This window comes from Tachypleus tridentatus, chromosome 2, assembly GCF_004210375.1.
Source record: "Tachypleus tridentatus isolate NWPU-2018 chromosome 2, ASM421037v1, whole genome shotgun sequence".
Lineage (NCBI taxonomy): Eukaryota > Metazoa > Arthropoda > Merostomata > Xiphosura > Limulidae > Tachypleus > Tachypleus tridentatus.
The window spans coordinates 47,590,054-47,617,587 of NC_134826.1; the positions used below are offsets into that span (position 1 = coordinate 47,590,054).

The following is a 27,534-nucleotide window of genomic DNA, read 5'->3' on the forward strand; positions in this document are numbered from 1 at the left end:
ACATTATCAGACAGTTTCCAGTTATCATACGAAAAATTACGATATTCAAATAAGGCAACTATAGGTAATGAAAGTCAAAGGTGTATACAAGAGTGAAAATAAGCCCTATTTTAGAGCCTTTTTTTTAATCCCTCTTCTAGGATAAAAGTCATAGATCAAAGTAGTCTATGTTACCACACCAAGTATGGTAATTGAACCAGTCAACTGTGGGTAATGTTTACTCACACAGACACACATTGCAAACTTTTCACAAACCTATTGTATAATTGTGGAAGATGCTCACAAACACATTTTTCTCTAGTAACACAACCCTCAACCCAAGTTTTTATCACTTTGTGCTGATCACTACACGAGTATTCAATGAACTGAAAGCCATATCTTATAAAAAGTTGAAAACAACAGGAAAAAGGGGCATTGAAATTAGATCACTAAGCTTATGCTTTCTAAAAACTGAAATATTGGAAACTTTACCGAACACCATAACAATTAAAGTTAAGAATGGTTACAATTGTACTGAGCTTCTAGGTTTAAAATGAAAGTTTTGTTCAAAAACATTTTACCTTTCTTTGTAGGATTACAAGTACTACTCATATTATGCTCAGAATCAAATCAAGTCAGGAAATGTACAAACACAAATGTTTGTACTCAGGGTTGATCAAATTCAGCCCAAAATCAGAATTTGTAATTTTTAAAAAATCAAATTTATAAAATTTAAAAAAAATTTTGTTGTTGAATAAATTTCAACTTTAAAGAATTTTACACATCACAACTGTGGAAGAACAGTTACTTGTTACTTTCATGTGGGACATGAATGAATTAAATCAAGCATCAAAGGCTTAAATGTTTCAGTAAAAATTACGAAAGAATATAAAGTGAAAGGAGACAATAGCTCAATTTCAGGCTATCACATGTAAAAAATCATATGGATGCAATTATTTCCTGAAAGTGAGCTGAAAGATTTTTAAACTCCACTCTGTTGTTATAATTCTTTTATTTCAAAGCATCTTACATTGGTATCTTTTGTTGAAACAATCTAACTTTAAATATTAGTGGTTTTTCATATGACACTGAGTTGGTTTTACTTACACTTTTTAATATTTATCTACTTCAAAGGAAGGAAAAAAAAGACTTTATTAACCCTACTTAGGTAAAACTATATTTATTTAAAGCATTTGCTCAAAACTGATATATTTAGAAAATATTATCCCTTTCATTACAGTCAGGACAATTTTCTTCGGTGTTTCCCCCACCCCATACTGCAAATGGGGCAAATATTTTCCAGTGTTATTCAAAATTGCTGTGAATGATGTATGGGAGTAAAATTAGTTGGAAATTATTTATCATATTGGTTTCCTTCAGTGTTTTCCTTCAGTAACCAACAAAATGACTACACAGAATGTATGACAGCTCATCGACAGTGTCTGCGTTGCTTGATCAGCAAGTAATAACTCGAATTACTGTTTAAATATCCTTTATGTGCTTGACTCAGATAGCTTAGAAGATAGTGAAAGTGAGTCAAATGGTGTTCAAATGTGTGACTATGATGAAAATGTAATGAGAGGATGTTAGCTCTACATCAATGATGATGAACCTGGACCCAACAAAGGAAGGTGTAAACAGCATCAACAATGGGAAACATTTGTTTTGGTTGTAGTGTGAGGGGGTGGGAGAAGTTGTATATCCAGGAATATAAGGGGGGTAAGTCTTAACACTTGTACTTGCAAATAATTTCCATTTATTTTTATAATATTTAAACTTCATTATTCCCTAGTTCAAAATAAAAATACCAGCCAAAGCTGTGTGGGAGTACTGAGAAATGTATGTACTAGCCACAGTGAATGGGCTAAATCTTAGGGCAAATGAATGAAAAAACAAAGAGAAAGATTCTTGTATACCTTATAGAACACATTAAACAATCTACAAAGGTTTTACTGTATGCTTTTATTAATTAATCTGTAAAACACAGATGAAAAACACCCAACTATTAGGCTTACCTGCTTGACAAGTATAATTGAAATAAAAACTAGTTCCAAAAGTTTCACATAGTTTGCAATAAAAAAAGATGAACTTTTAGATACAACAAAAATCATATGCCAACCTGAGAATCTTAACAAAATTCAAAATTATACGTAATGTATGTATTTATATATAAAAACTACCTGAACTCCGCAATTGGTTCTCTCACCTTATTTGAACTAAATATCCCAAATATTCCACTACGCTTTTTCAGTTTCCCAGCTGTTATGGTACCTTTAATAGTTTCTGTTTTAAAAGATGGTACTGGATGGAGCCCTGTGTTCCCTTCACCATTTTTAAAATTACTAAGGTCTTCAAATGGATAGTCTACCGGTGGTGAGAAACCAGACTTAAACTTCTCAATGACTAGCCTAGAATCCTAGAAGTGTTTAACGAAAATTTATATCTTTTCTTTTGTAATTTAAGTTGAAACAAAACTACAAAAACAAACCTAACCTACACGCACACATACACAAATCAAAAACAATCTTTAAATTTTTTTAATATCATAGTTTCAAGATTTCATAAGATACATTGCCACGATTTTTACCATTTGACTTGAATTATTCAAAAATCACACACACACACATATATAATGAATTAACTGATTTATCTGCACTTTCATGAACAGAAGAAATTGTTAGTAGAGAACAAATCAAATTTAGAAAATTAATGTTTTTCATAGGACCTATTTTTAAATTAATAATAAGATATTACTATCTCTAACATACTGGGACTACAACCTAAACTTCAATGTAAAACTTTTTATGCTACAAACAAAGATTATCAAACTTTGTCAGTTACTTACAACTTAAATAATGTTTCCTATACAGAGAAATTATGTAACATTTGAAAAAACTTCAAATTTTTAAAACTAAAAATTTTCATAAATTCTAAGTTTTTGAAAATATAAATAAAACAGTGGTTTCATGCAAATTTATACTATACATGCACCTTTAACCACAAATATTAGCATAAAACATAACCCTTTAATATCCCACCTGTCCTGGATCCACAGTTTCTGAAGCTTTCACCATTCCATCAAGACATCTGCTTACTACTGGAAATACCTGTCGCTGAATATCAGCGGATAACTTAATAAAATTCTGGATGCAAGTTATTCGTCTTTCATCCATGTCTTGTAGTTGCTGTAAAAATCCCAGGTCAAGATAAAATAAATACACAACTAAGATAAAATTAATTTGTTTTTAAGTATTATATTTCTGTTTTTTAAACAAATGATTATTCATTACTTATATTTTAATTCAAAAGAAACATGTTATAATGTTTTGCTGTTTTACAGAATTTAATCAACAACGAGGATAAGGAAAAACATCTGGAATCTGAAACACCATATTAATTTTCTGGCTGTATAACGCTTTTCTGCAATACATTACATGTCTGAAAGCTGTTTAATCTACATTGTTTTTAACAGTGTTGTCCACTTTCAAAGTCCTATCAAAACATTATTTAAAGTTTCTACTTGTGCATTGGGATTTTTGTATTAATTTTTCACATTTTAATGGTGCAACTGCCTTTATAAAATCAGGTAAAACTGCTTTTTAAAGCAATAACAAATAACATACATTTAGTACTTGAAAACTTGCAAAGCCTATGGCACTGAACTTTTCCTTTTAGTTAAAGGTATGCAAAAATAAAAATTAAAAAGGTACGAGGCAGTTATTTTTGTTATTTGAAATAGACTGAATTTAAAATAATTTAAAAGGTCTATGATTAAAAAAAGAAATTAAAAACATGGTCAATCTAAGGTGTTTCAAAGGGACACCATGAGTTAACCTGTGTCCAACACTGTTCTACTAATGACTGATGTAGCAAAGTATGACTTCAGTATCACACAACATCAGATTATTTCTTTGTAAGAGAAAACGATGGGTAACAAAACTGGTGTGTGTGTGTGTTTCTTTCAGCATAGTCACATCAAGCTATCTGCTGAGCCCACTGAGGGGAATTGAACCCCTGATTTTAGCATTGTAAATTCACAGACTTACGACTTACCTCTATACTAGCAAGGGGGTAACAAAATTGGTACAAATATAAAATGGATATAATCACTATCACAGCTTTGGAGAGAAAGTTGCAAACACAGAATGTGAAATGGAGGTTTATAGAATGATGTAGAAATTCTGGACATGAGACAGAGTCCAAGTCCTTGATCATGCACACAGACCAAGATTATTACTAAAAGTAGTTCAAATAATAGCCCAATAGGTTTGAAACACAGAACACATCTATCCATTCCCTAAGAGTTTAAAAAGAGGACCCCATACATTTAGCAGCATTGAATAAAAAAACTTATTGTTAGAGGAAAGTCCTAAGAACTTTCTCTCAGCCACCAAATAAATTTTGAGTGTGAAATCATAGTGAGATTTCCATTTCTGGCACAGATGCAAGCAAATGGTTTTAGATTACAAGTTAAAAACCACTAGCAATAATCCTCTTACATAAATTATTAAGGTAGGGGAGATGCTTGGATTTGCCATTAAATTTACCTCACATTCTACAACTGACAGAAAAGCTGAGAAAAAAAATGTTTACAAGTGTAGTAGGAAATTTCTCACTTATAGCACTTATCTCAAAACTAAGAACTAACATTCAAGACACAGCCATGAAATACTTAGTTACTTTCTGATGGTACAGGATATTGCTGACTCAATAAAAATATAGACCTCCATATAAATAAAGTTACAAATAACAATGGGCAGATGACTCATGCATCCTATAATAATGGAGGTGTCATACCAAACTTTCTTGTGGTTTTATACACCTTCTTAAGAAGGAAAAACAAAAAACAAGATGCTCTCTCCTAAGAAAAGTTTCCCCACTTGAGTGTCAAGTTGAATCAAGTAATCCATGTAGGATTTCTGCTTGCAAAAACCAAAATGTGTGTTGAGAAGAAGGTTATTTGATTCAAAAAACCAAACTTGACAAGCATTCACCATCGTATCTAAAGATGTTTATGAACAGCTATTCAAAAATATCTGTCTTAACCATTAGTGCAATAAAAAAACAGAATGATGGAAGATAACGTTCCTCTGTAGAATTTTTCAACATTCTCCACAGTGAAAATTAACTGGAAGAAAGGTTTATGTTCCAACAGAGTGACTGTGGTTTCTTTAAACCTATGTATTGATGGCCAAGGAATTAGAACAGCAAAGATGCTGAGGAAGCAACTCTGTATTCACTGAGCTTTCTCACCATCATCTACACTGCCAAAAACTCAACACATCAAGACACTGCAGTAACAAGAACTTAGCCCAAATATTAGTACCAGACAATCTCAACAATACCCACTGAAAACAGGTAACACTGGTACTCAGCTGACTCCAGCCATGACTGACCATGAAAATAAATCTTAGCACCTTCAGTCTAGAGGAATTCAAAGTCAAACAGGTGTACTATAAGTAAACCAAGCAATACACATTTCCCAGAATCCTTCTCCACCCTTTAATGGATTGCAAGATGAGAAATACATGGATGGATGCTCGGATTTCAAAAGATGCAAGAACTGGGATGTAACCTCTTTAGGATACAGGAATCCTCACTGAGAATTGTTCAAAGGAGTGCCCAATATTTTAGTCATATGAAATTGGCAATTATTAATATAAAATAATAATTTCTGTCATAATAAAAAGACATTTAGGACAAAAAAGAAAATGTTTGGTAAATCACATAAAAAAAACCTGATGAAATTCTAGAACTTTTGAAAGGTTCATCTTTCTAAGGTACAAAGGTTTCATCGTGTTTAGTTGAATGGAAATGACTAAAAATTTATCATATATATCCAACAAAAACAAAGAAACAATGCAGTTTCAAAAACCTTTCTTTAAACTGTATTATTACATATCAGAAAGCCTATACCAAATTTTGTAGTAGTTTACTTATTTTCTATACAGGCACAAACAAGGTTTAATAACCAATTCCTTTATAAAATTACATTACCTGAAATACTTTTGGTAATGTAGTAGTATAATGCTGCCTCTGCAACTCGTTGGTTTTTTGAAGTTGATTAGCATACTCAGTCTTACAGTCTTCACAGGCCTGACTTTTCATCACAGAAAGAGTCCTTGCCTATAGTATAAACTTTAAAATGTTAATGGTTGAAAATTACAATAAAGCATTTAATGTAGCAGGAGAAAAATAACCCAATGAAAACACTTTTCAACTACTCAAGATGTGCTTGAAATGGAGTGACAATATATCAAGATTAATTTACTCTGGACATCAGACAGAGATTTAGATTACAACATGTAATTGTATAATCCTAGAAATTCTGGACAATTCTGATGATGCATATAGACCAGGATTATAATGCAACTAAGATCAAATAGGGTCACAATAAATTTAAAACACAGAACACATTAATCTATTCCCTGAGAGTTTAAAATTAAGATTATGTGCTTTTGTGCTCAAATCTGCTTAATGTATGGAATAATAAAAGCTTACTGTTTGAGAAAAGTCACAAGAACTTTCAAAAGAAAGTAAATATCAATTAATTTAACAATATACTTTATTTCCTGTTTATCAGGATGTACCAAAACTATATTTAAATGTGAACAATTTATTATGATCCAATACAAATATTAAAGTAACACTAGTAAAAAAAAACATTTTAATTCAAAAATCATTTCTTCTTCTTAGAAATAAAGAAACAAAATTAAATAATTGATTGAACAATATCATATTTCTGCAAAATAACCATTTCAAACTCAAAAATTAGAAAGACATGCTAACAAGTTATTTTTTTTAGTTACCCTTGTTTACATTCTCAGAACCACTAAGAAATAAAACAGTAAATACAACATGAAGGTCTTTACTACTTTGATTTTTCATCTATATCCATCTAGATATTAAAAGCAGCAATTTGTCTGTCTGTCTGTCTAGTATCTGGATATAATCATTTTTCCTAACCAAATAACAGCCCCTTTGTTGTACAACCATCTATATCAATACATATCTTTAAAGCAAGTTTTCCACCAATCTATCTGGTTTCTTGGCATCACTTCTCTTGATGAATTGGCTACCCAATTTTGATGCAATCTTGTAACAGAACATGGTAAACCAACAAAGAGTAAGGTTAAATGGATGAGTAATCAACCAAATGATTTGAGTTCAACAGCAACTTTAGTTTTTAACAACACAAAGCCATCTTTAGGTGAACAGAAGTTTACTGCCATGTGTAGCATAAGATCATTTGTAAATCATCTACATTTAACCTTGACCCATATGGCAAATCACAAGTCCTTCTGTTACCTCTATGAAACCATTAAAATAAATCCTGTGCAATGTGTGGGTAAGCTTGCTAGTGTGTAGCTTGTACCCTGGGACCTTTTTGTTTGATGCAGTTTTTTGTTTGTTTCAGAGTGTTTTTGAGTTATAACTAATAAATTAGTCAGAGGTTTGGATTTACTGTTTTTAATACAGTCCTTCCTTGTGATTTTACTTATTTTACTATTTAACTTCATTAAAATGTATTTATTGTCACTAAAATATATATATATAATATACAGCAATAAATATTAGTTATTAAATACATCAGAGAACCTCAGGCAACACTTTAATATTCTAACACATCCTATACACTAATAGAAAGTTTCTGTTAGCCTAACAGAAATAAATATTAACTTCTGAGTAAGCAAAACAAGGAAATATTGGCTAATTTACATGTGATAAAAAAGTTGTTCTGGTCTACAGATTTCTAAGAATTAATTCAGGTTCTGTACAAATTCAGATTATCATGTGTTTAAAAGTTTTAGAAGTACTAAACAGATTGTTCCATGGAACAAAATATTACCTTTTCAACTTCTGCTCTGGACAAATTCAAGTCTGCATCAGCTTTAAGAAAATTTTCTTGTGCCTTCTCTGCTTCTTTGAAAGCCTTTTCATATGCTTTTTTTGCCTGTTCAAAGTGCATTAGCAAAACACAGGTTAATAAAAGAATAAATTAAGAAGTAATGACCAAAAGTCAACAAAAATAATCAATACTAATTTGTTTGTACAAATAAAGTAAATTATAATGAATTAAAAGTTCATTAGGACGATTTTCATTGTCCTAATCTAATATTAATAAACCTGTACTGAAAATATGTAAAAAAACAAACAACAAAAAACATAATGATGAGTGTAGTACAAGTATCAAAATATTGATACTCAAGCAATTAGGCTTCACTCCTTTGGCTTCACTAAATCTGTTTTATCATCTCTGTTCCAGCTTAAACTTTTACCAAAGGTGACTGTATTCTTTAAAAAAACTAGAGTCCTTCTACAGGTAGAATTTTTAAGTGCATATTTGAAAACTCAATTTTTCGTGTGTCATTCTAAGCCTACATAAAATCAACATTTCAATGCAACACGGCACCAAAGATAGTAATCTTGGAAATCCAACCCTATATGAAATGTTACTTTTTTTTTTAAATAACAGGAACTCTGCTATAATATAAAATTCAGTGGTGTAAGTGTTAATATAAAAGTAATATTTCACACTTCTCCTATAATGTTTTTCCAACTGGTGAATCAATTATGTTTTTATATTTTCATTAAGTACTTTTTATCTACAATAGTTTAAAGATGTCTGATCAAGTTTAGTTTCTTCCCCACTCTCCAGGAGTTGCTATACAACATTAGTAATCACACCAAAATAAACTGCACATTTTAAATAACTAATACTGGTAATTATGAGGTAAACAGCCTTACATTTATTGTCTTTATTCACAACTAAATTTCATAAACCTTTATTATTATTATTACACTAAGAATAAAGTATGGAGGTAATTATTTGTGCTGGATTAAAATAACAATGCTTTCTGATGAAAAAATAATTTCCATTTCTCTGGCACATATAAAATCACCAATCTATCTTTTCTTTAACAAAATCATCAACACAACTGAAGTATAAAATATCCTTAAAACCTAAATGCAATTCATAAAAAAGAAATCCATAAAACTTGACTGTTGTCTCATAAGCACCAACATTCTGATTTCTAACAGTTCCACTGGAATGAGTTGGTTGCTCAGTTTAGTAAAAAGATTGATACAGAAAAAACTTTACAGCTGGTAACAGCATGCACAGATAAACACTACATAAATAATAAACTTGAAGATTTTGAGATTTACCATCTGTTCCCATTTTGTGGCAGTTATCCAAGATACTTATGTAAGCAACACTGTCTACTGCTAAACTTTACTAGGCTTGTTTCCCTGATCACAAGAAAGAACTGATAATAATGTACAAACAATGCCTAGGTTACAAACTTATACATACATATTCTATTTTATAATCTAATACCTGTTTTTACATATATATTTCTCTACAAGTGGGTTTTCTCGACATCACTGAATACCTGTATTTGTTGAATACACATGCAAGCTGCCAGCTATCCACAAACCTTTCATATTTTTTTCCAGAATAAAAACATATTAGAAGTAAAACATAAACATCCTTGTCTTAAAAACCATAATAACTTAAAGTTGTAATATTTAATAGTTTGTTAGAAACATCATACTGCAAGTAAAAGGAAAATATTAATAATATATGGTAAAACTGCATGTGTTACAGAGTTTAGCCAGTTACGTTTTCCCTCTTATACTGCTATGCTTACACACACAGAACAAAAGCATAAACAAACCTTGTCTAATTGTGACAAAGAAGCCTGAAGTTGTGCTTGAAGCTTGGCACCTTCATGTAAGTGCTGAAATAAGACGTAGATGACTCAATAAAAATTCATTTTACTGTTAATAATTCTTGACACCTTCATGTAAGTGCTGAAATAAGACGTAGGTGACTCAATAAAAATATACTTTTCTGTTAATAATTCTTGGCACCTTCACGTAAGTGCTGAAATAAGACGTAGATGACTCAATAAAAATTTATTTTACTGTTAATAATTCTTGACACCTTCATGTAAGTGCTGAAATAAGACGTAGGTGACATAAAAATATACTTTTCTGTTAATAATTCTTGGCACCTTCACGCAAGTGCTGAAATAAGACGTAGATGACTCAATAAAAATACATTTTACTGTTAATAATTCCAGCAAATTGTCTCACATATTTTAACTTTATTGCTACTTATTAAACTAAAGAAATACTGATAGATATTCCAGTGATGTACAGCAATAAATTATTATTATTACTGTACATCATTTTTTAAAGTCATACTTAATTGATTTCTATTACAAATATTTAATACAAATCAAACTCTTCAAAAGAGCCATGAGGGAATGAAAGGTCTTTCAATTTTTTTCAGGTGTTTCCACAACTTTAAATATGGTAAACTTCAATGTTTAAGATAACTTAACATTATATACAAGTTTTTTTACAAACTGTAAATAATTACATGCAAGAACTAAATTTCTTTTATACCTCATCCACTTTCATCAAACATGAAATTAATTACAGAAAAAAAAAGGAGAGAAAGAAGAGTTTTATACAAGTAATGATGAGCAAAGAGATTGAAAATCATATATGCATCATATACTACATTCTACAGCTCATAAACCTTAACTTTACCAAGGATTTCTCTAGAAATAACTTACAATTGTAAAAACTTCACATAAAACAGTTAAATATTACAGTGTATTCTCTTTATCTGCTCTTTATTAAATAAAATCCAAACACTGGGAACTGCCACTGAAGTTAGCTTTTATGTAATTAACTGTTCATTTTGTTGGATAACTTAATTAATGCAATACGAGTCTTATGTCACCAACCTAAAGCATGTGTTAACAATACAATACTATAAGATGTATGAAAGATTCTCAACAAATAAGTGAGGATATTAGAGGAGGAGGTTACTTGAGAGGCTAGTGTGCAAGGAGTTACATGATAGACTAGAAGATATTAGAGGAGAAGGTTATAGAGAGGAGAGTGTGCAAGGAGTGAGGATATTAGAGGAGGAGGTTACTTGAGAGGCTAGTGTGCAAGGAGTTACATGATAGACTAGAGAATATTAGAGAATTAGGTTACATGAGAGAGAATAGTGTGCAAGGAGTTACATGATAGACTAGAGGATATTGGAGGAGGAGGTTACATGAGAGAGATAGTGTGCAAGGAGTTACATGAGAGACTAGAGAATATCAGAGGAGGAGGTTACATGATAGACAAGGAGTTACATGACAGACCAAATGATATAAGAATTAAATGAGAGAGATAGTAGTGCAAGGAGTTACATAATAGACTAGAGGGTATAGAGGAGAGGTTACATAGAGAGATAGTGTGAAAGGAGTTAAAAACAGACCAGAGGTATTAGAGGAGGAGGTTACATGAGAGAGATATAGTGTACAAGGAGTTACATGATAGACTAGAAGATATAAGAGAGAAAGTTACTAGAGACGAGAGAAAGAGAGAGATATTAGAGGAGGAGGTTACTTGAGAGGCTAGTGTGCAAGGAGTTACATGATAGACTAGAGAATATTAGAGAATTAGGTTACACGAGAGAGAATAGTGTGCAAGGAGTTACATGATAGACTAGAGGATATTGGAGGAGGAGGTTACATGAGAGAGGATAGTGTGCAAGGAGTTACATGAGAGACTAGAGAATATCAGAGGAGGAGGTTACATAAGAGAGGATAGTATGCAAGGAGTTACATGATAGACTAGAGGATATAAGAGGAGGAGATTAAATGAGAGAGGATAGTGTGCAAGGAGTTACATAATAGACTAGAGGGTATTAGAGGAGGAGGTTACATGAGAGAGGATAGTGAAAGGAGTTACATAATAGACAAGAGGATGCTATATAGAGTAATTACCTAAATGGACCACACAATTCTATACAAAGTAATTATAACTTCTATTATTTGACATTTGACTTTACACTCCATACATGTATTTCCATTTGTCAGATGCAGTACATTTTCACTCAAATTGTTTATATTTTTACAAAGCATAAAATACACTTAACACTTTTGACACTTTATAAAACTGTGCATCTTCAGATGCTATTTACTTTTTAAAATGTTAATATTTTACTGTCAAGATATTCAAAAATACTTTAATAATTTTACAGAAATTTTGTACACATCTCATTTACAATTTATCAAACTCCATTTAACATGAAAACCTACAATCACAACATAAATTTTCTTTCCTGTGAACCACCATTTTTGAAAGCAGAACACATCTACTAATTAAGGAACAGGCTGTGACTGGTGTTTCAACTAAACTTGTCTGTGATAAATTCATGTGCAACTCTATATTGACTTCTTAGACAATTAAAACTGGAAATTGCTGTTTTGTGTTAAAATTATGTATGCTATTTCTACTGAAGTGTAAGTATATGTTTATAAAATAATTATATTTCTTCTTTTTAAATAAAACTTACCCTCTTTCTGTCATCTTTGAGCTCTTTTACTAAATTATTTATTTCTTTTACAATTTGTATTGTCATGTTTTCTGCTATTAATTCATGTTGACCAGCTATATCACTGACTTCATTCATCATCTGAAGAAATGCTTTACATGGTGTAAACCTTTAGAGAAAAATTTAAAAAAAAAAGATAAAACTTGTTTATTAAAACTGACACTTTTTAAATCACACAACTTTTAAAAGACACTACAAAGTTTAGCATAATGGTTTCCCATTTCAAAAAGCAAATAATAGTCAAACTTATCAGTTATTGTCAGCCACTTTATTTTATAAATGAATAATTCCGACATCTTTAAGAAGTGCCAATTTTCCAATGAGATAAATTTAATCACCATAAAATTGCTGGAGATAATTTGCTATATCAATGATTTACTGTACACGAACACAAACTTTAATTGGTTAAATACATTACGACTTTGACACAATAATACTGTAAAAGTTAAAATTAATTATACTGAATTCCATTTATCAACTATACAAAAAAGGTGTAGTTTTTTCTCCTAACAATTAGGATAATTTAAGTTTCAAGATTGCATTAAGTCAGTTAATGTTTCAGCAACTCATTTGTTTTCATGTGGAATAATTAGACATCAAACTTGTGCTGTTCAAAGCAGTGGCTTCAAAAATGTTTTATAGCTGTATCATTTGGTAAAGAATTACATATATTAGCAAACATATTACAGTGAAACAACAGTTGAAATTAACAACAAACTATATGGCTGTCTGTGCATGTTTCCAAAGACATGTTTAATTGCCACTTTATGAACCAGCACACATCTATACAGAAGTAGATCTGATGAATGGATAATAGTAGTTGTCTAAATATTATTTATTAAATTCCTGTGGAGTGAAATATGACAAACAATAATTAATGGAACCACATTTTTAGTGAAATATGACAACAAAAAACACAGTTCATAGAACCAAATGAACCCAAGCAACAATTAATGGAACCAAACTTTTATTAAGCTCCAGATAATACATCAGTTAATGGGTACAGTTTTTAATGTAATGCATGTAATAGTGATTAAATTTAAAAAAAAAATAATGAATTGTAAAAAGTATTGATGTAACAAGAGTAAAGATAATAAGTTACACAAAAGCCAAATATTAATGAAAGGTACATGAAAAGATATCCTGGTTTTTCTCCTTATTATTATAATATCATATAAACATTTTAGGAGTACTGTGGGCCTATTAAAGTTAAACTGCTTCAAACTTTTAATTTTGTATTATAATAAAATACTTACTGAAAATCTTCCTCCTCTTTCTTTTTAGGCTGATAGTTCTTAACGAGTCTCCTGTTAATGGTTAAAAAATAGTTAGTTACATTAGTGGAAAAAGTTTGTTTCAGAATGTTGTAACTTTTCACCAGAATTTTATTGCTTCTTCACACTGAACCTAATGTGAATGATACAAGTTTAGCTATAGAATTTATTAGAGTACAAAAAAAATCATCTGTAAGTTTTGGTACTAAAGTTTTCCTAATGGTTAATTTTAGTATAAGATACAAACATTATGCAAGTATATTATACCTGTAAATGTTTAGACTAACTTTAAACTGTTTAATTCATTTTACAAGCTACATGCACGTTTAAGTGTATGCAAGTTGATGGTTCTTCATTAACCCTTTCAAAACAGGTTAGGGGTCAAAGATCATGTCACTGTGTTTGTTGACTTGTATTCAAAATTGTATTGAACTACTATTTTGTGAACTTATGTCAACAAGTTTACAAGTTTGGAATCAAATTGTACAATATAATACAAACTTTCATATTATATACAAGTTAATTTCTTAATTTAAATTTAACCCCCCGCTAGTACAGTGATAAGTCTTCGGATTTATAACACTAAAATCAGGGGTTCAATTCCCCTCGGTGGGCTCAGCATATAGCCCGATGTGGCTTTGCTATAAGAAAAACACACAACTCTTAATTTAAAGGTAAATATTAAACACATCTAAATGTAGATTTTATAAAGTCTCAGGGTATGTTGAATGCAGCACTGTTTAAAATTAGATGTTTGTGATGTCAAAACAAATTAGGAACTCAAATTAGTAATATTCACAATCTATAATATAAAATAAAACCTTTTTTTTATTTTGCTGAGATATGGCTTATGTACTGATTCAAACATGGTGGCCCTGTTCAACTCCTTCCACTTTTTGCAACATATATACGCTTACTTCAATATATGACATGAGAATAAACAATCAACAGGTCAGAATGTACCCAGAATGGTTTTCCCCACAATTTTAATCTTTGAAAAAGCTTCCACATTCTTTCAACCCAAGATTTCATTGAGGTAATTTGTGTCTTTAGTGTGTTTGAAGTTTCATATTTTATAGAATCTAAATAAATCTTAGTAAATTTAACAAATTATACTGGAATTCTATGGCATCAGCATACTTATTTATAATTTTTTGGTTATTCAACACAATTTAAAACAATTAGCAACCTATATCCAGCAAAAGTCAAATACATAGGTCATAGCAAGAAGATATAATTGTTTGTTTTACCTTATTTATTGCTCTATATTTTAAGACAAATAACTTCAATAATTTATTTCTAAATAGTATTAACATATATATAATAATAGAAATGTGACTATATTACAAAATAATAGCCTACTAAAACACAGCCAAGACAGGGAAGACTAATAATCAGTTTTATGTTACTGGATAGGTGACCCAAGTACATGTGTACTACATCAATGCAAATTATGTAAAGTTAGCTAGTCATGACTAAAAGGTCAATATAATAAAAAATAATAAATATATATGTTCATATATAGCATTATAAAACTTAAGCTACTTAGAGTAAACCTTTGTATTTGTGTTATAATATGTAATCATTCTAGCATGAAAAAAGCATAATTTATATTTATTTCCAAATTTTTTTATGATGGTTATGAAGTTGGTTAAGCGACAGACCCTACATAGTTAAGAGTATAAAAAATATAGAAATATAAAGTCTTACTAAAAACAAATATTTGAACAGTATTTATGAGGTTTTAGAGATTATGCAAATTATATTTTATATTTTGAGGATGAAGAATAGTTTTTTAATCATAACATAAATGCACTAAGACTAGTAATGAAACAGACTCTATTCACAAATAAATCTTTCGTGAAAATATTTCACTAAAAATCTGACTTTTTTGTGTACAAAATGTGTAATCTTTACTAAAAGTCTATGTTTGTGAAGATACACATGCTGTATCAAAAGTTATAATACAAATACTTAATGTGTGCAAGTGTGTAGACAAAATCATGCATGTTATACTGAGTCTGTTGCAAAAGTGTTAAACTTTTAACAATAAATAACATAATCCAGAAAAACAACCAGACTTATCACCTTAATGAAAGCACATGGCATCATTTTAAGTTGCTAGCATTTATAACAAGCTGACTTGCTGCAAACATTGAAATTAAAAAAACAAAGTAATAGATTACATTTAATTTGCAGATGTATTCAGAATGATGACTCATAGCTATAGAAGTTAATTTTACTAAATTTATAACAGTACTACGATTTACACTGGCTGACATATTCTTAAAGAACATTTTATGTATTTTCCATTCAGTTTATGACTGAAAGATCATATAAATATAAAAATAGTAATAACAAACCATTTATTCTAACAAAAATTCTTTTGTTTAACACACACAGTTTAGCTTATGAATAAAAAAGAACAAACCCTAGGTTACAGCAATTAGTTGTTTAAATTATATAGAAAATTAAGTTCCAATTTATTTATTAATTAATTAAAAACTTAAAATTATAGAATTTAAGCATGCACTTTAAATATTTGCATAAAGAGTTATAACTTGTCTAAAATTTAAAATAATTATTCAATAACTAAGTTTGTGCTGCCTATGAAACTGTTCTTAAAATTAAACACACATTTTGGTTACACTACAAAAAGTGCAAGTTTAAATTTCATCAATAGTACCAGACTTAAAATTAATTTTTATATGGCTACTATGAACAGGTTCCCACAAATTTATTCAGTAGGAAGATTTTGTTGCAGTGTAAGAGCATAATAATAATAATAATACAGAAAAGTAAATGTTATAGTATATCTGTACAATTTTATCACTAATGGCTATACTAGATATGAGCATTTATCTTGATACATTTAGGATCCATATAACAGTTTAAAATTACTAATGCAGATAAACATAACTGAAAGTTTCTTGTGAGCTTCTGAAACAACAGGTAGCCTATAATCCAATTACCTCATGGCTGTTCTTTTACTTCATCAAACTGAACCTTGATTTTTATAAACTCAAACATGATCTATCATTAATTAATATTTTACAGGAGTTTGATAACAAAACTAACAAAATTATTTGTTAAATACACATACATTTGTGAAATATTTTGATTTTGATTTTAATAAGAAAACATGTCAGATATGATTAAAGTACACTTACTGACAATTTTATTTCAAAATGTTAAAAACTTTTATCTGTATTTTTCATAAAACTCTATATTTGTCACATCCTGACTAAGAAACTTGAAACATCAGAGAATCAGATTTATTTTGTGAAAGAGAATTAGAATTCCTATTGGATAGTGCTCTCCAACAACATGCCTCCACAGATATAGCTTTGTGCTTACTTAAACTTCAGAATTTGTAATAACTGATGTGTGCTGAATACTCAAACTTTCATGTAATGCTAGTTACTGTTAACACAAAGTAGAAATGTGCATACAATGCAAGTATGTCACCAAGAACTTAAAAAGATAACAGTTTGCTTTAAATTACCAAAGGCAAGCATTACTGTAAATTTCTTAAAAGATTCCTAATTTCAATATTATAGATTTCTTTTATACACACATGGTTTTAGCAGAGTACACTATTTCTAAATTATAAATTTCATTTTTAAAGATTCCCAGATTGTTTTGTACACTATATATAATACACACACATGCATTTCCAGAAGTAAATTACAACAGTACCTAGCAAATGCCTGATAAACTCTCTAGTATAAAACTTGCATTACATAACCCGTGTTACTGATCAGTCAACTTAAATTAATTTTAAATTTTTTAGTTGAGATCTGGTGCCAAACCTAAATATTATGCTTATTTTTATTGCAGTAAAACCTGTGAATTTAAATGTGATGATTAAATATAGAGGGAGGAGTGTTTTAAACCTTGTTAATGAAAGAACAATTCACAGAAGTCTCAATAAGCTATAAATATGAGTTATCTTTGTGTCCACTGACTAGAACTGCTATTCACATACTAACATTCTCGTATGCAAGTTTAAAAATTAGACATTAGCACGTTGAACACTTAGTCTTAAATGTAGGCCAGTGGTTTTTTTTTTCCCCCAAATAAAATTGAAACAACGATAAAAATAAACATAACTTTACAAACTGCTTAACCATTTGATTATCAACTTAATTATAAGGCACATTTTAGTAAATACATTCCAACATGAAACATAACTAAACATCTTATGGTAATGAGTTTAAGCCAAGGCACTGGTACTACAGATAAAAACTTTCTAGAAATAATTATTTGAATTTTTTTTAACCTTAAGACTAAAATCCATTACTTTAAACTATAAATATAGATGTAGCATCCTTACCTGAGCTTATTGGCATATTCACATTCAATAGAACATCTATCTTTGACAAACTGGCCATATTTGTCCAAAAAATCTACACCACGTTGAGTATGTGCTCCTAGATTATCATACTGATCCTGGAAGGAGAAATGTATGTTATAAAACATTACTTTGCATTCTTGATTAATACAATTATTATATAGAGTATCCTTTCTCATTAGTATTTATTTGTACATGAGAAGTAAGTATATTAAAATAAAAGAGGGTTATGCTTACAGTTTGAATTCTGAGTAACCGACCTGAAAAAACCCAAAAAAAACGTACTTCAAAGTAATATCAAGATCCTAAAAATTAACATTAAAGAGACCAAGATTTATGGGCAAATGTAATGTGTGTCTACCATCAAGTCCCAACACAGCCCATTCTCACATGATAAACTTAAAAAACTGTTTAAATTGCTGCTTGGGACCTGCAAAAAAGTACCTTTGTACCAAATCCCATGTAATTGGTTGACATACACATGAATAGCTCCCGAAAACCCAAAATTATGCTTTCCTTGCTGAAAAATTGCATGTCTTAGACCTATAGAAATGCATCTGTATCAAATCCACTGTAAACTGGCCAAAAATATAATGGAGTAGTTTTCAAAAATCCTAAAATTATTATCTTTTTGTGTGATACCTTGACCTGCCCTTTAATTACTAAAAATGAACAAATATACCATTTTTGTATGTAACTGTGTACCATGTCCAATATAAATCAGTCAAAATATGTGATTATTGACCAAAAATCACATAATTACGTTTTTGTCCTCTATGAAAAATACTCAAAATGAGCAAATTTGATGTTTTTGTAAGTAAATATGTTGGGTATATGACAACTTACATCTGTACCAATTTTTATCTTGATATTACCAAACAGGAGCCCAAATTATACACTTCTGAGCTGTTTTATCTTTAACAATATAAAATCCTTTAAAAGGCCTGAATCAAAAAATTCAAAAAAACTATCTGAGCATATTGTAATGTGGTATAACCCTAATAAGTTTCAAGTCAATCTATCCAAATGTTAAGAAATGGTGGTCAAATGAAGAATATTCAGAAAAAATAACAAAAGAACTGGAAACAACATAAAAACAATGTCTCTCTACAGAGATATAACTATGCAATTCACTTAAAACATGTATTCAAGGTAATCAGAAGAAAAAATATAAACAACTGTATATTTTATATGCAAATATAATGCATTGAAAGAAAATATTTTTTAATGGTTTCTATAACATAACGCGTGCCAAATAAACAATATTTAATAACTGAATGATAAGGAGGAAAACATTACCGTCAAACACGTAACTGAAACCTAACTCTACATTTCAGAATATTTTTAGGTTAAAATAAGCAGTGCATTTTACAGAGCTATGTTTCCTTGTGTTGAAATTCTAATGAAGTGATGGAGGTTATTGTCTAAAACTGGGATTATCGTATCAATCAATGATTATTTATCACAAATTTAACAAGATAAATAATGTTTAAGGAACTGTTTCTCTATGAAGACTTCACACAAGTGATGGATTCTTTTAAATGTTTACTTAAGCAAACACTAAACAACATAGATAAAAAAATATGTGTCCACACAATCTCACCAGAAAAAAAAAAAACCATACAAGAACAAACCACAAAATATGCATGTAAATTGACACATAAATAAACAAATACAATGCTTTTCACAGATCTGTCTTCAAACATGAAACAAGCTTTCATATTCATCCTGTAAAGTATTAATATCCAGTTTGATTGTTTTTTTGTTTTTGAATTTTACACAAAGCTACTCAAGGGCTATCTGTGCTAGCTGTCACAAATTTAGTAATGTAAAACTAGAGAGAAGGCAGCTAATCATCACCACCCACTACCAACTCTTGGGTTACCCTTTTACCAATGAATAGTGGGATTGACCGTCACATTGTAATGCCCCCACGGCCATAAGGGTGAGTATGTTTGGTGTGACCGGGATTTGAACCCACGACCCTCATATTACGAGTCAAACGCTTTAACCCACCTGGTCAAGCCAGGCCTCTCCAGTTTGAACCAACAATAAAAATTTTATTATGAATTCCACATCTGAAAGAATACTCTTCAACAGTAACCAGTAGCAAGAAGAGAAAGACTCAATATGCTACTTAAATATTTTTCCTTTGAAATTAGTAAAGGACTATAAAGAATATGAAAGTGGGACATTTTTCTGTATATTTATGATAACTAAAGAATAATAATGCTTTATTTATCAATACTTTGAAGTTAAAGATATACAGTGAATTATTAAGCTCAAAAATGTATTTGCACGCCTTTATAAAAACAAATCTAACAATTTTAAATCGATTAAATTGTTCATATAATTTTGGCCAAGACAGACTTTTAATTTAGGCAACAAGCAAACTTGTAACAATGAATCTTTTAAACTAAAAAACTAAGTTTTATAACAAGAGAGCCAAAATAGTATAATTTACAAAAGGCAACAAGAAAAGCTAGCTATTTAATTTCATCATCAAAACAACTATTCAACAGTCCACTGGTTGATGGAAAATGCTATTTTGTAATGCTACATTTATTTAAAACAATAAATCTATACAAAATAGTTAGAGCATACCCCAGAAATAAAAACATTTAAAAAAGCCTTCATGCTTGGAATACAGAGGAAGCTTTATGTTGAAAGTATAAGTACATAACAAAACATAAAAAAACATATTAACCATCACAAATAATAGAAGATTTGTACCACTAAACAAGTTTTATAAATAAATCATCCCACTTGAATAATACTTGACCTTTAAGCCTACTCTTTAAATCATCTGGTACTTCTTAACAGTTGATAAAGTTGACTTTGCTTTATACACAGTATACAAAGTTGAGTAGCTGAAGCCTACATTCTCAAAAATATGATGTTTAATGTTTTAAAATGCTCTAATGTGTTATATGATCAACTTTCCAATGCAGAGCACAAACATTAAAAATTTTGCCTATGTACACACACACACACACATACACGTATGTGCTTATTAGCAAGTGCTTAATGTACATAAGAAAAACTGAAATTTATCAATCAACTAATGTGCTTTTTCCTTCTCTCTTTTACTTTTAAACATTTTTGCTCTTTTGAAAACAAAAATTTATGGTGTAGTATGTCATCCAAAATTAAATACACAACAGTAAAATATACTCTTCAAAAAAAGAAACGCAAAAGGGATATTTTTTGTTATTTTAAAGAGAAATATATGTAATAACGTTACAAGCTCAGAGTATGTGATATTACACATGTTAAGGCACTGATTGTCAGACCAAAATGACAATAAAAGTTGTGCACTTTGAAAACGGAGGAAAACATCGGATTTTTCGCCAAAATGCATTTGTGTCAAATAAATTTGTTTGAGAGATCTGCATGTTCTGCAAGTGCAACATGTGCAAAATCCCTATAAAAGTGAAGAGTTCTCGGTTTCCATAGCTCAGTGTTAAGCCACCGACACGCAATACAGTTACGCCAAGACTGACTGAAGCACAACGCAACAACGCCATTGGTCACTTGGAAGCAGGCAAATCTCGATAAGATGTTGCAAGAGCTGTGAATGTCCACCCAAGCACCATCACAAGACTATGGAATTGTCACCAACAACATGGATCAACTCGTGATCGTCCACGATCTGGCAGACCTCGTGTGACCACGCCCGCACAAGATCGCTACATCCGGTTACGTCACCTTCGGGATAGGACCACCACTGTGATGTCTACTGCCTCAATCATACCAGGGCTGCATAGGATTTCCTATCAGACCGTACGCAACCGTCTATGAGATTCTTAGGCCCCATGTGCAACCCATCATGATGAACGTCAACGTTTTTCAACATGACAACGGCCGTCCTCACACAGCCCGACTCACCACTGTCTTCTTGAGACACCACAACATCAACGTTCTTCCCTGGCCCTCCAGATCACCAGATTTAAACCTCATTGAACATCTTTGGGGCGAGTTGGACCGATGTCTGCGACGGCGACAACCTCAACCGCAGACTCTACCTCAGCTTGCAGCAGCTTTGCAGGCTGAGTGGACAGCCATTACACAGGATGTGATTTCTCATCTCATCGCTTCCATGGGCAGGAGATGCCAAGCAGTTATTGATGCTCAGGAGAGGTATACTCGTTATGGATGTTGAGTGACGTTAAACTTCAACTAGTGAGCGTGGACTTCGCCTTTGCAGACTTTGGATGTTCAGCAGTGAATGTGCAAAGTTTCACACGTCATACAGAACTACCCAGAATAAACTTGTTAACAACTTGTCTCAAATTTTGCCTTTTGCATTTCTTTTTTTGAAGAGTATATGTTACTTTTAAAAGGTGATACCAGAACACAATTCCATTTCAGCTGCAATGACTAACTTATTTAAGCTCACATGACATTAAAAACAAATTTAAGATATTTTGTTCTACCTTTACTCATGTGCACACAACACAAAAGTTGAGGTTACCATCCTCAGTTTTAACTGTATTTCAAAGCTCGAAATCGAAAGATTCTATTATAGATTTTCTAGACTGCCTGTATACATCAGAACAAATCTACTCGTATGCTTGGTTTGTGTGTTTGTATTAATTTTACAAATTTTCCACACAAGTTATTCAGCCTTGAAATTCATATTCTGTACAAATTGGTGTTGATATTTTTAAACTACCTAAATCAGTATTCCTTTAGTCAGTTAAGGAAAATATATCAAATTAGATAGTTGTTACAGGATAATAATTCTTTGCTACATAAACTACAGATTTTATTAAACCAATGTTTTCACCAGGTAAAAAAAACAACCATAGACTCGGAATGCTTTGCCAGACAATATAATAATAAAAATCATAAAGCCACAAGTCTTAACAGTTTAAGTATGAAGACAAAGAGAAAATAAAATTTTAACATATACTTTCAAAAGAATTAACTGTCTGTGGGAGATAACTCTATCAAGACATAATAACAATGTATTTACTTGCTACATTTCACAGTTTCTTACAACAAAAACAAATTTATGCATGGAGCAGAAGAATGAAGATATGTTCACTGTGTTAGACTGACATACTACACTTAAACTATGCTAAATACTAACTGAACAGTAAACAATCACAGAAGTTTAATCCATTTCACTGTATTGTTTCCAACTTCTGTTGATTTGTACTGCATCTTTGCACTACTCTTAATTTCAAACTACATTACCTATTCTAAGGGGTTTACTATAACTCTTACAACACACTCACAACTTAAAGTGCAGGAAATTTTTGACATTATCACACACATTCGAATCCAACTCGCTAACTCCTATGCAACTAAGAACTCAAGAGTCAATCCATGCCCCCATCTGTTACACTGAAGAAAACTGTTTCACTCACATCATGTAGGAGTTACACCTTATACAATTGGAGTAGTTTCTTTATTTGTAAATCCTACATAAAAATATTATGGACATAAAGACAGAGTAGATATACAACTGTTCTAAGTTATACAGGTGATGTGTATCAGGACTTACATTAAAACACGAATGAAAGGATACAAAAAATTAATTTTTACTTACTGTGATATGATATAAAACAACTAAAAAAACTGATACTGAATCAATGTTTGTGCACAATCCTGAATAACTGACTTAAATTGATTTAAAAACGGTTTAGCAACTTCTTCCAAGTATGCAGAAAGTCCAAGAGTCAGAGTTAAAACACATTACCATTAAAATTAACTGGAGACCCTAGGAGTTGTTGTGCCAGGTTTTTGTGTCTTTTATCGCAGTACTACACAGTGAAAACAGTGCTATAAGCAGTGTCCACCATGGGGAAATTGAACCACAGATTTTAGTTTTTATGTCTGCAAACTTACCACTAGGGTGCCATATTCAGTGAAAAATATGTCCCTTTACTCTACCAACATTTTCCTGTTCTTAAAATCAAATTGTTAAAAACTGGGGTTAAAATATTGATGCCAAAATAAATACACACTCTGAAATATATACTTAAAAAAAAACTATAAATGCTAAAATAAAGAGCAAAAATAATAACAATGGCTAAAAGTACATGTTTTTTAGGTTACTTTAATTAACTGTAGTTTAAAAGACGTAATTAAGCTCTTAAAACTTTTAATTATAAAGTATTAGTACATATACATGTGTTCGTGCAAAAAACGTACGACTCTTTTTCTTCAGGGTTGAGGAGTTCCATATTAAAATATCACACAAAGTTTGCTGGATATTTCATTTCTTGATGTTAAATAATTATGCACACACAGTGCGGTGTATCTGCGTATATATTAAAACAATACCAAACGAGAAAGTTTCCATAAATCAACACTTGTGTTTATGTGTGTAAGCTGTGTATTAAATTTCAGTTCATTACAAAAAAAAAAAAATCATAACCTCTACACTATGAAAGCATACATCTTTCCAACAAAACGCCAACTATAAGTTTGTCTACATGTACGTAATACGTACACGTAGTTCAACCTACTACCAACAACTTTAACTACATGTACAGAGTCGGTTAACCATAATGACTGACCAGTGACGTTGTTTCAGGAAGATACTGAAGTTTCTCAAAGTCAACTAACAATTTTATTGAATTTATACATGAAAATCTGCCATGATTTGTCATGATTCAAAAACGTATTGGAAACCACGTCAGCCAAAAGGTCACCCGTAAGAAGATATACTTTCGGAAATACAACGCTTTGAACAAGAAATAAAGAAAATCTAAAAAAGCAAATTATGAATTTAAAATTAACATAAACTTAATCAACCAGAATTACAACTGAAAAACTAAATAGGGTTTTAAACCTGGTAACTTACCTACCACGATAATTTAACTTTAAATTCAACTAATACTACTCTTAACAGTGATTCAAATATACACGCAAAATTGCACATCAGGTAGGTAGTTGCGCTAGACATTCGTGATGTTAAATTAATGGACGAAAGAAATAGAAAGCAAATCGTAACTCCCTCACCAATAACTCAAGGGGTACTTTGAAATCATCATGTGTAATTTTACTGTCACTCTTCTAACACAGCCACGATCCCACAACGAATTTATAGTTTGGAATTCTAATAACTAAGACAGCTTGGCATATTTTAAGAATATTACAAAATGATTAAAAACTATAAAAATGTATATACATTTCCAAGCTATACACGAGATTATGTTTCAAACATGAGCTTAGTCCCCAACCCCACTTTTATTGCAACTGAAATAAGAACCAGCATGAATAAAAATAGGTCGAGAAGTTTCACCCAGTTTTATTTCTTATTTAACTTGCTCAGTTTTACATTAAAATGTTTGTCCTTTTATACAACTCGGATCCTTTATTATCACAGCTTTATGCAGACGACTTCAAGTTGGATATTTTTAAAAACCTGTAGAATGTTTGATCAGATAAATATATTTCGTCTTTGTTTGTTTTTTTTTTGCAACATTTCGATTAACATCAAAGATAACCCAGAAATGTTACTGAGATTAATTACTTTCCTACAAATTTACATAAACACCCGTATGCATTCGAAAGTTAATACTCGTATTGCAGTTGATACGAATATTAAATTATTTTCAAAAGAATGCATTTGTATGGATAGGCCCAGCATGGCAAGGTGGTTAAGGTACTCAACTCGTAATCTCAGGGTCGTGGGTTCAAATCCCCATCACACCAAACATGCTCGCCCTTTCAGCCGTGGGGGCGTTATAATGGGTGGTCAATTCCACTATTCGTTGGTAAAATAGTAGCCCAAAAGTTGGAGATGGGTGGTAATGACTAGCTGCCTTCCCTCTAGTCTTTCACTGTTAAATTAGGGACGGCTAGCGCAGATAGCCATCAAGCAGCTTTGCGTAAAATTAAAAACAAACCATATTTATATCGATTAATGTTAAGTGAATGAGGCTGTTCGAAATACTAAAATTATTTTTAAAAAAAACGCTGAATAATTCGTTTTGATTAACCTTTAAAATGTACATGCTTTATAACCTTATTTTATTTCACTATCTGTGTGTATAATTTACTTGTTTACAACTTTTATTTATAAAGTTCTTCACTTACCCTTTCGATATCAGAGCTTTAGCAGTATAGTTTGTTTAAATGTATAGAAATCTTACACACGGTGAAGAATTTTATAGTTTTCATGTAACATTAACGAGCAAGTGTGCGTATGTTTGTTTGTTTTCACGAGGGCTATCTGTGCTAGCCGTCCCTAACTTAGCAGTCTAAGACTAGAGGGAAGGCAGTTAGTCATCACCATCCACCGCCAAGTTTTCGGTTACTCCTTTACCAACAAATAGCGGGATCGACCGAAGCTTTACAACGCCTCACGGCTGAAAGGACGAGCATGTTTGGTGTGACTGAGATTGGAACCCGCGACCTTCAGATTACGAGTCAAGGACCCTAACCACCTGGCTACGCTGAGCCATAGCAAATGTATGAAACTAAAACAATAAATAATTTCATTTTTAAGGCAAATATTCGTGTAAATTATTCAGATTAAATGTATATAAAATGCTTCCCTCCACATAGGAATATACATTCTGACATACTAAGCCTGCTTTACATTACTGGTTATAAAAACTGAGTCGAATGAGAAACTTTCTACTTTCAGCTTTTATAACTGAGTTATTTCCCTCCGGTAAGACGAGGCTGTGGGTGTAGGGTTGGGGAAAGAGAGAGAAAAAAAGTTTTATGTACCATTTCAAGCGTTTACAATTTCATACTCAGGTTGAAAAAAAAAAACTCAGTCGTAGATGAAAATTGAACGTCGCTTTAGTTAACAGTTTAACAGCGTGTTAACAACATTTTATCATGCTTTATGGGACTTCATGGGACTAAGCTCGTGATAAAGAAAAGTCTATATTTTTATATAGCAACGATATATACATACATACGTGTGTGTATAGAACTCGCTGTATTCTGTTACAAACTTTCAACAGATAGAAGATTACATTATGGGTACGAAGTATCTGTGACATTGCTAGTCATTAAGTGATCCAAGTAATGAAATTACGTAATAATGGAATCCTTTGAAGATGTACGCTACCAACACGCCAACATTAAACATGGTTTGTATTAAATTACTATTATCCTTAAAACGAAAAGAGAGGAAAAAGTGCAAACCGGTCGAGACAAACACTAAGACCCGTTGTGATTGGCTACTAGTAACAATTGGAAATTCAGATAGCAATAAACCTATTAATTCAGCAAAGAACTATCCAAATTTATAGTTATGGTAAAAATGATCAAATACACGAAATAAGTGAGTTAACAAAAGGATAAATCCTTTCAATTAATTAGAAAATATATAGTCTGCTAACACTTGGCTTCTCTATTACAATTCAAATTAGCCCATAAAAACAATCTTCGAAAAAACCCACTTGAAGTAAAAATGCACCTAAGGACGACTGCTATGGGTATTAAAACTTTAATGTCATGCATTATATTATATTGTCGCTATATAATTTCTGATCAAATTACGTAAAACATAACATACAACAGTCTGCTCTGGCTTGTCT

The 27,534-nt window shown here is 31.0% G+C and overlaps 1 protein-coding gene across 11 annotated transcripts in view; it reads right to left on the reverse strand.

Moving 5' to 3' along the window:
• LOC143242994 (formin-binding protein 1-like) overlaps positions 1-27,534 on the reverse strand; it is a 59,074-nt gene that overhangs the window by 13,666 nt on the left and 17,874 nt on the right. For all 11 annotated transcript variants that reach the window (XM_076486646.1, XM_076486645.1, XM_076486638.1 and 8 more), the window contains exons 2-9: positions 18,002-18,117; positions 13,648-13,698; positions 12,353-12,500; positions 9,660-9,722; positions 7,829-7,933; positions 5,977-6,105; positions 3,018-3,164; positions 2,186-2,395 (exon numbers count right to left, since the gene is read on the reverse strand). In XM_076486646.1, coding sequence (XP_076342761.1) covers positions 2,186-2,395; positions 3,018-3,164; positions 5,977-6,105; positions 7,829-7,933; positions 9,660-9,722; positions 12,353-12,500; positions 13,648-13,698; positions 18,002-18,117 — 969 coding nt within the window. The remainder of the gene's footprint in view (positions 1-2,185; positions 2,396-3,017; positions 3,165-5,976; positions 6,106-7,828; positions 7,934-9,659; positions 9,723-12,352; positions 12,501-13,647; positions 13,699-18,001; positions 18,118-27,534) is intronic.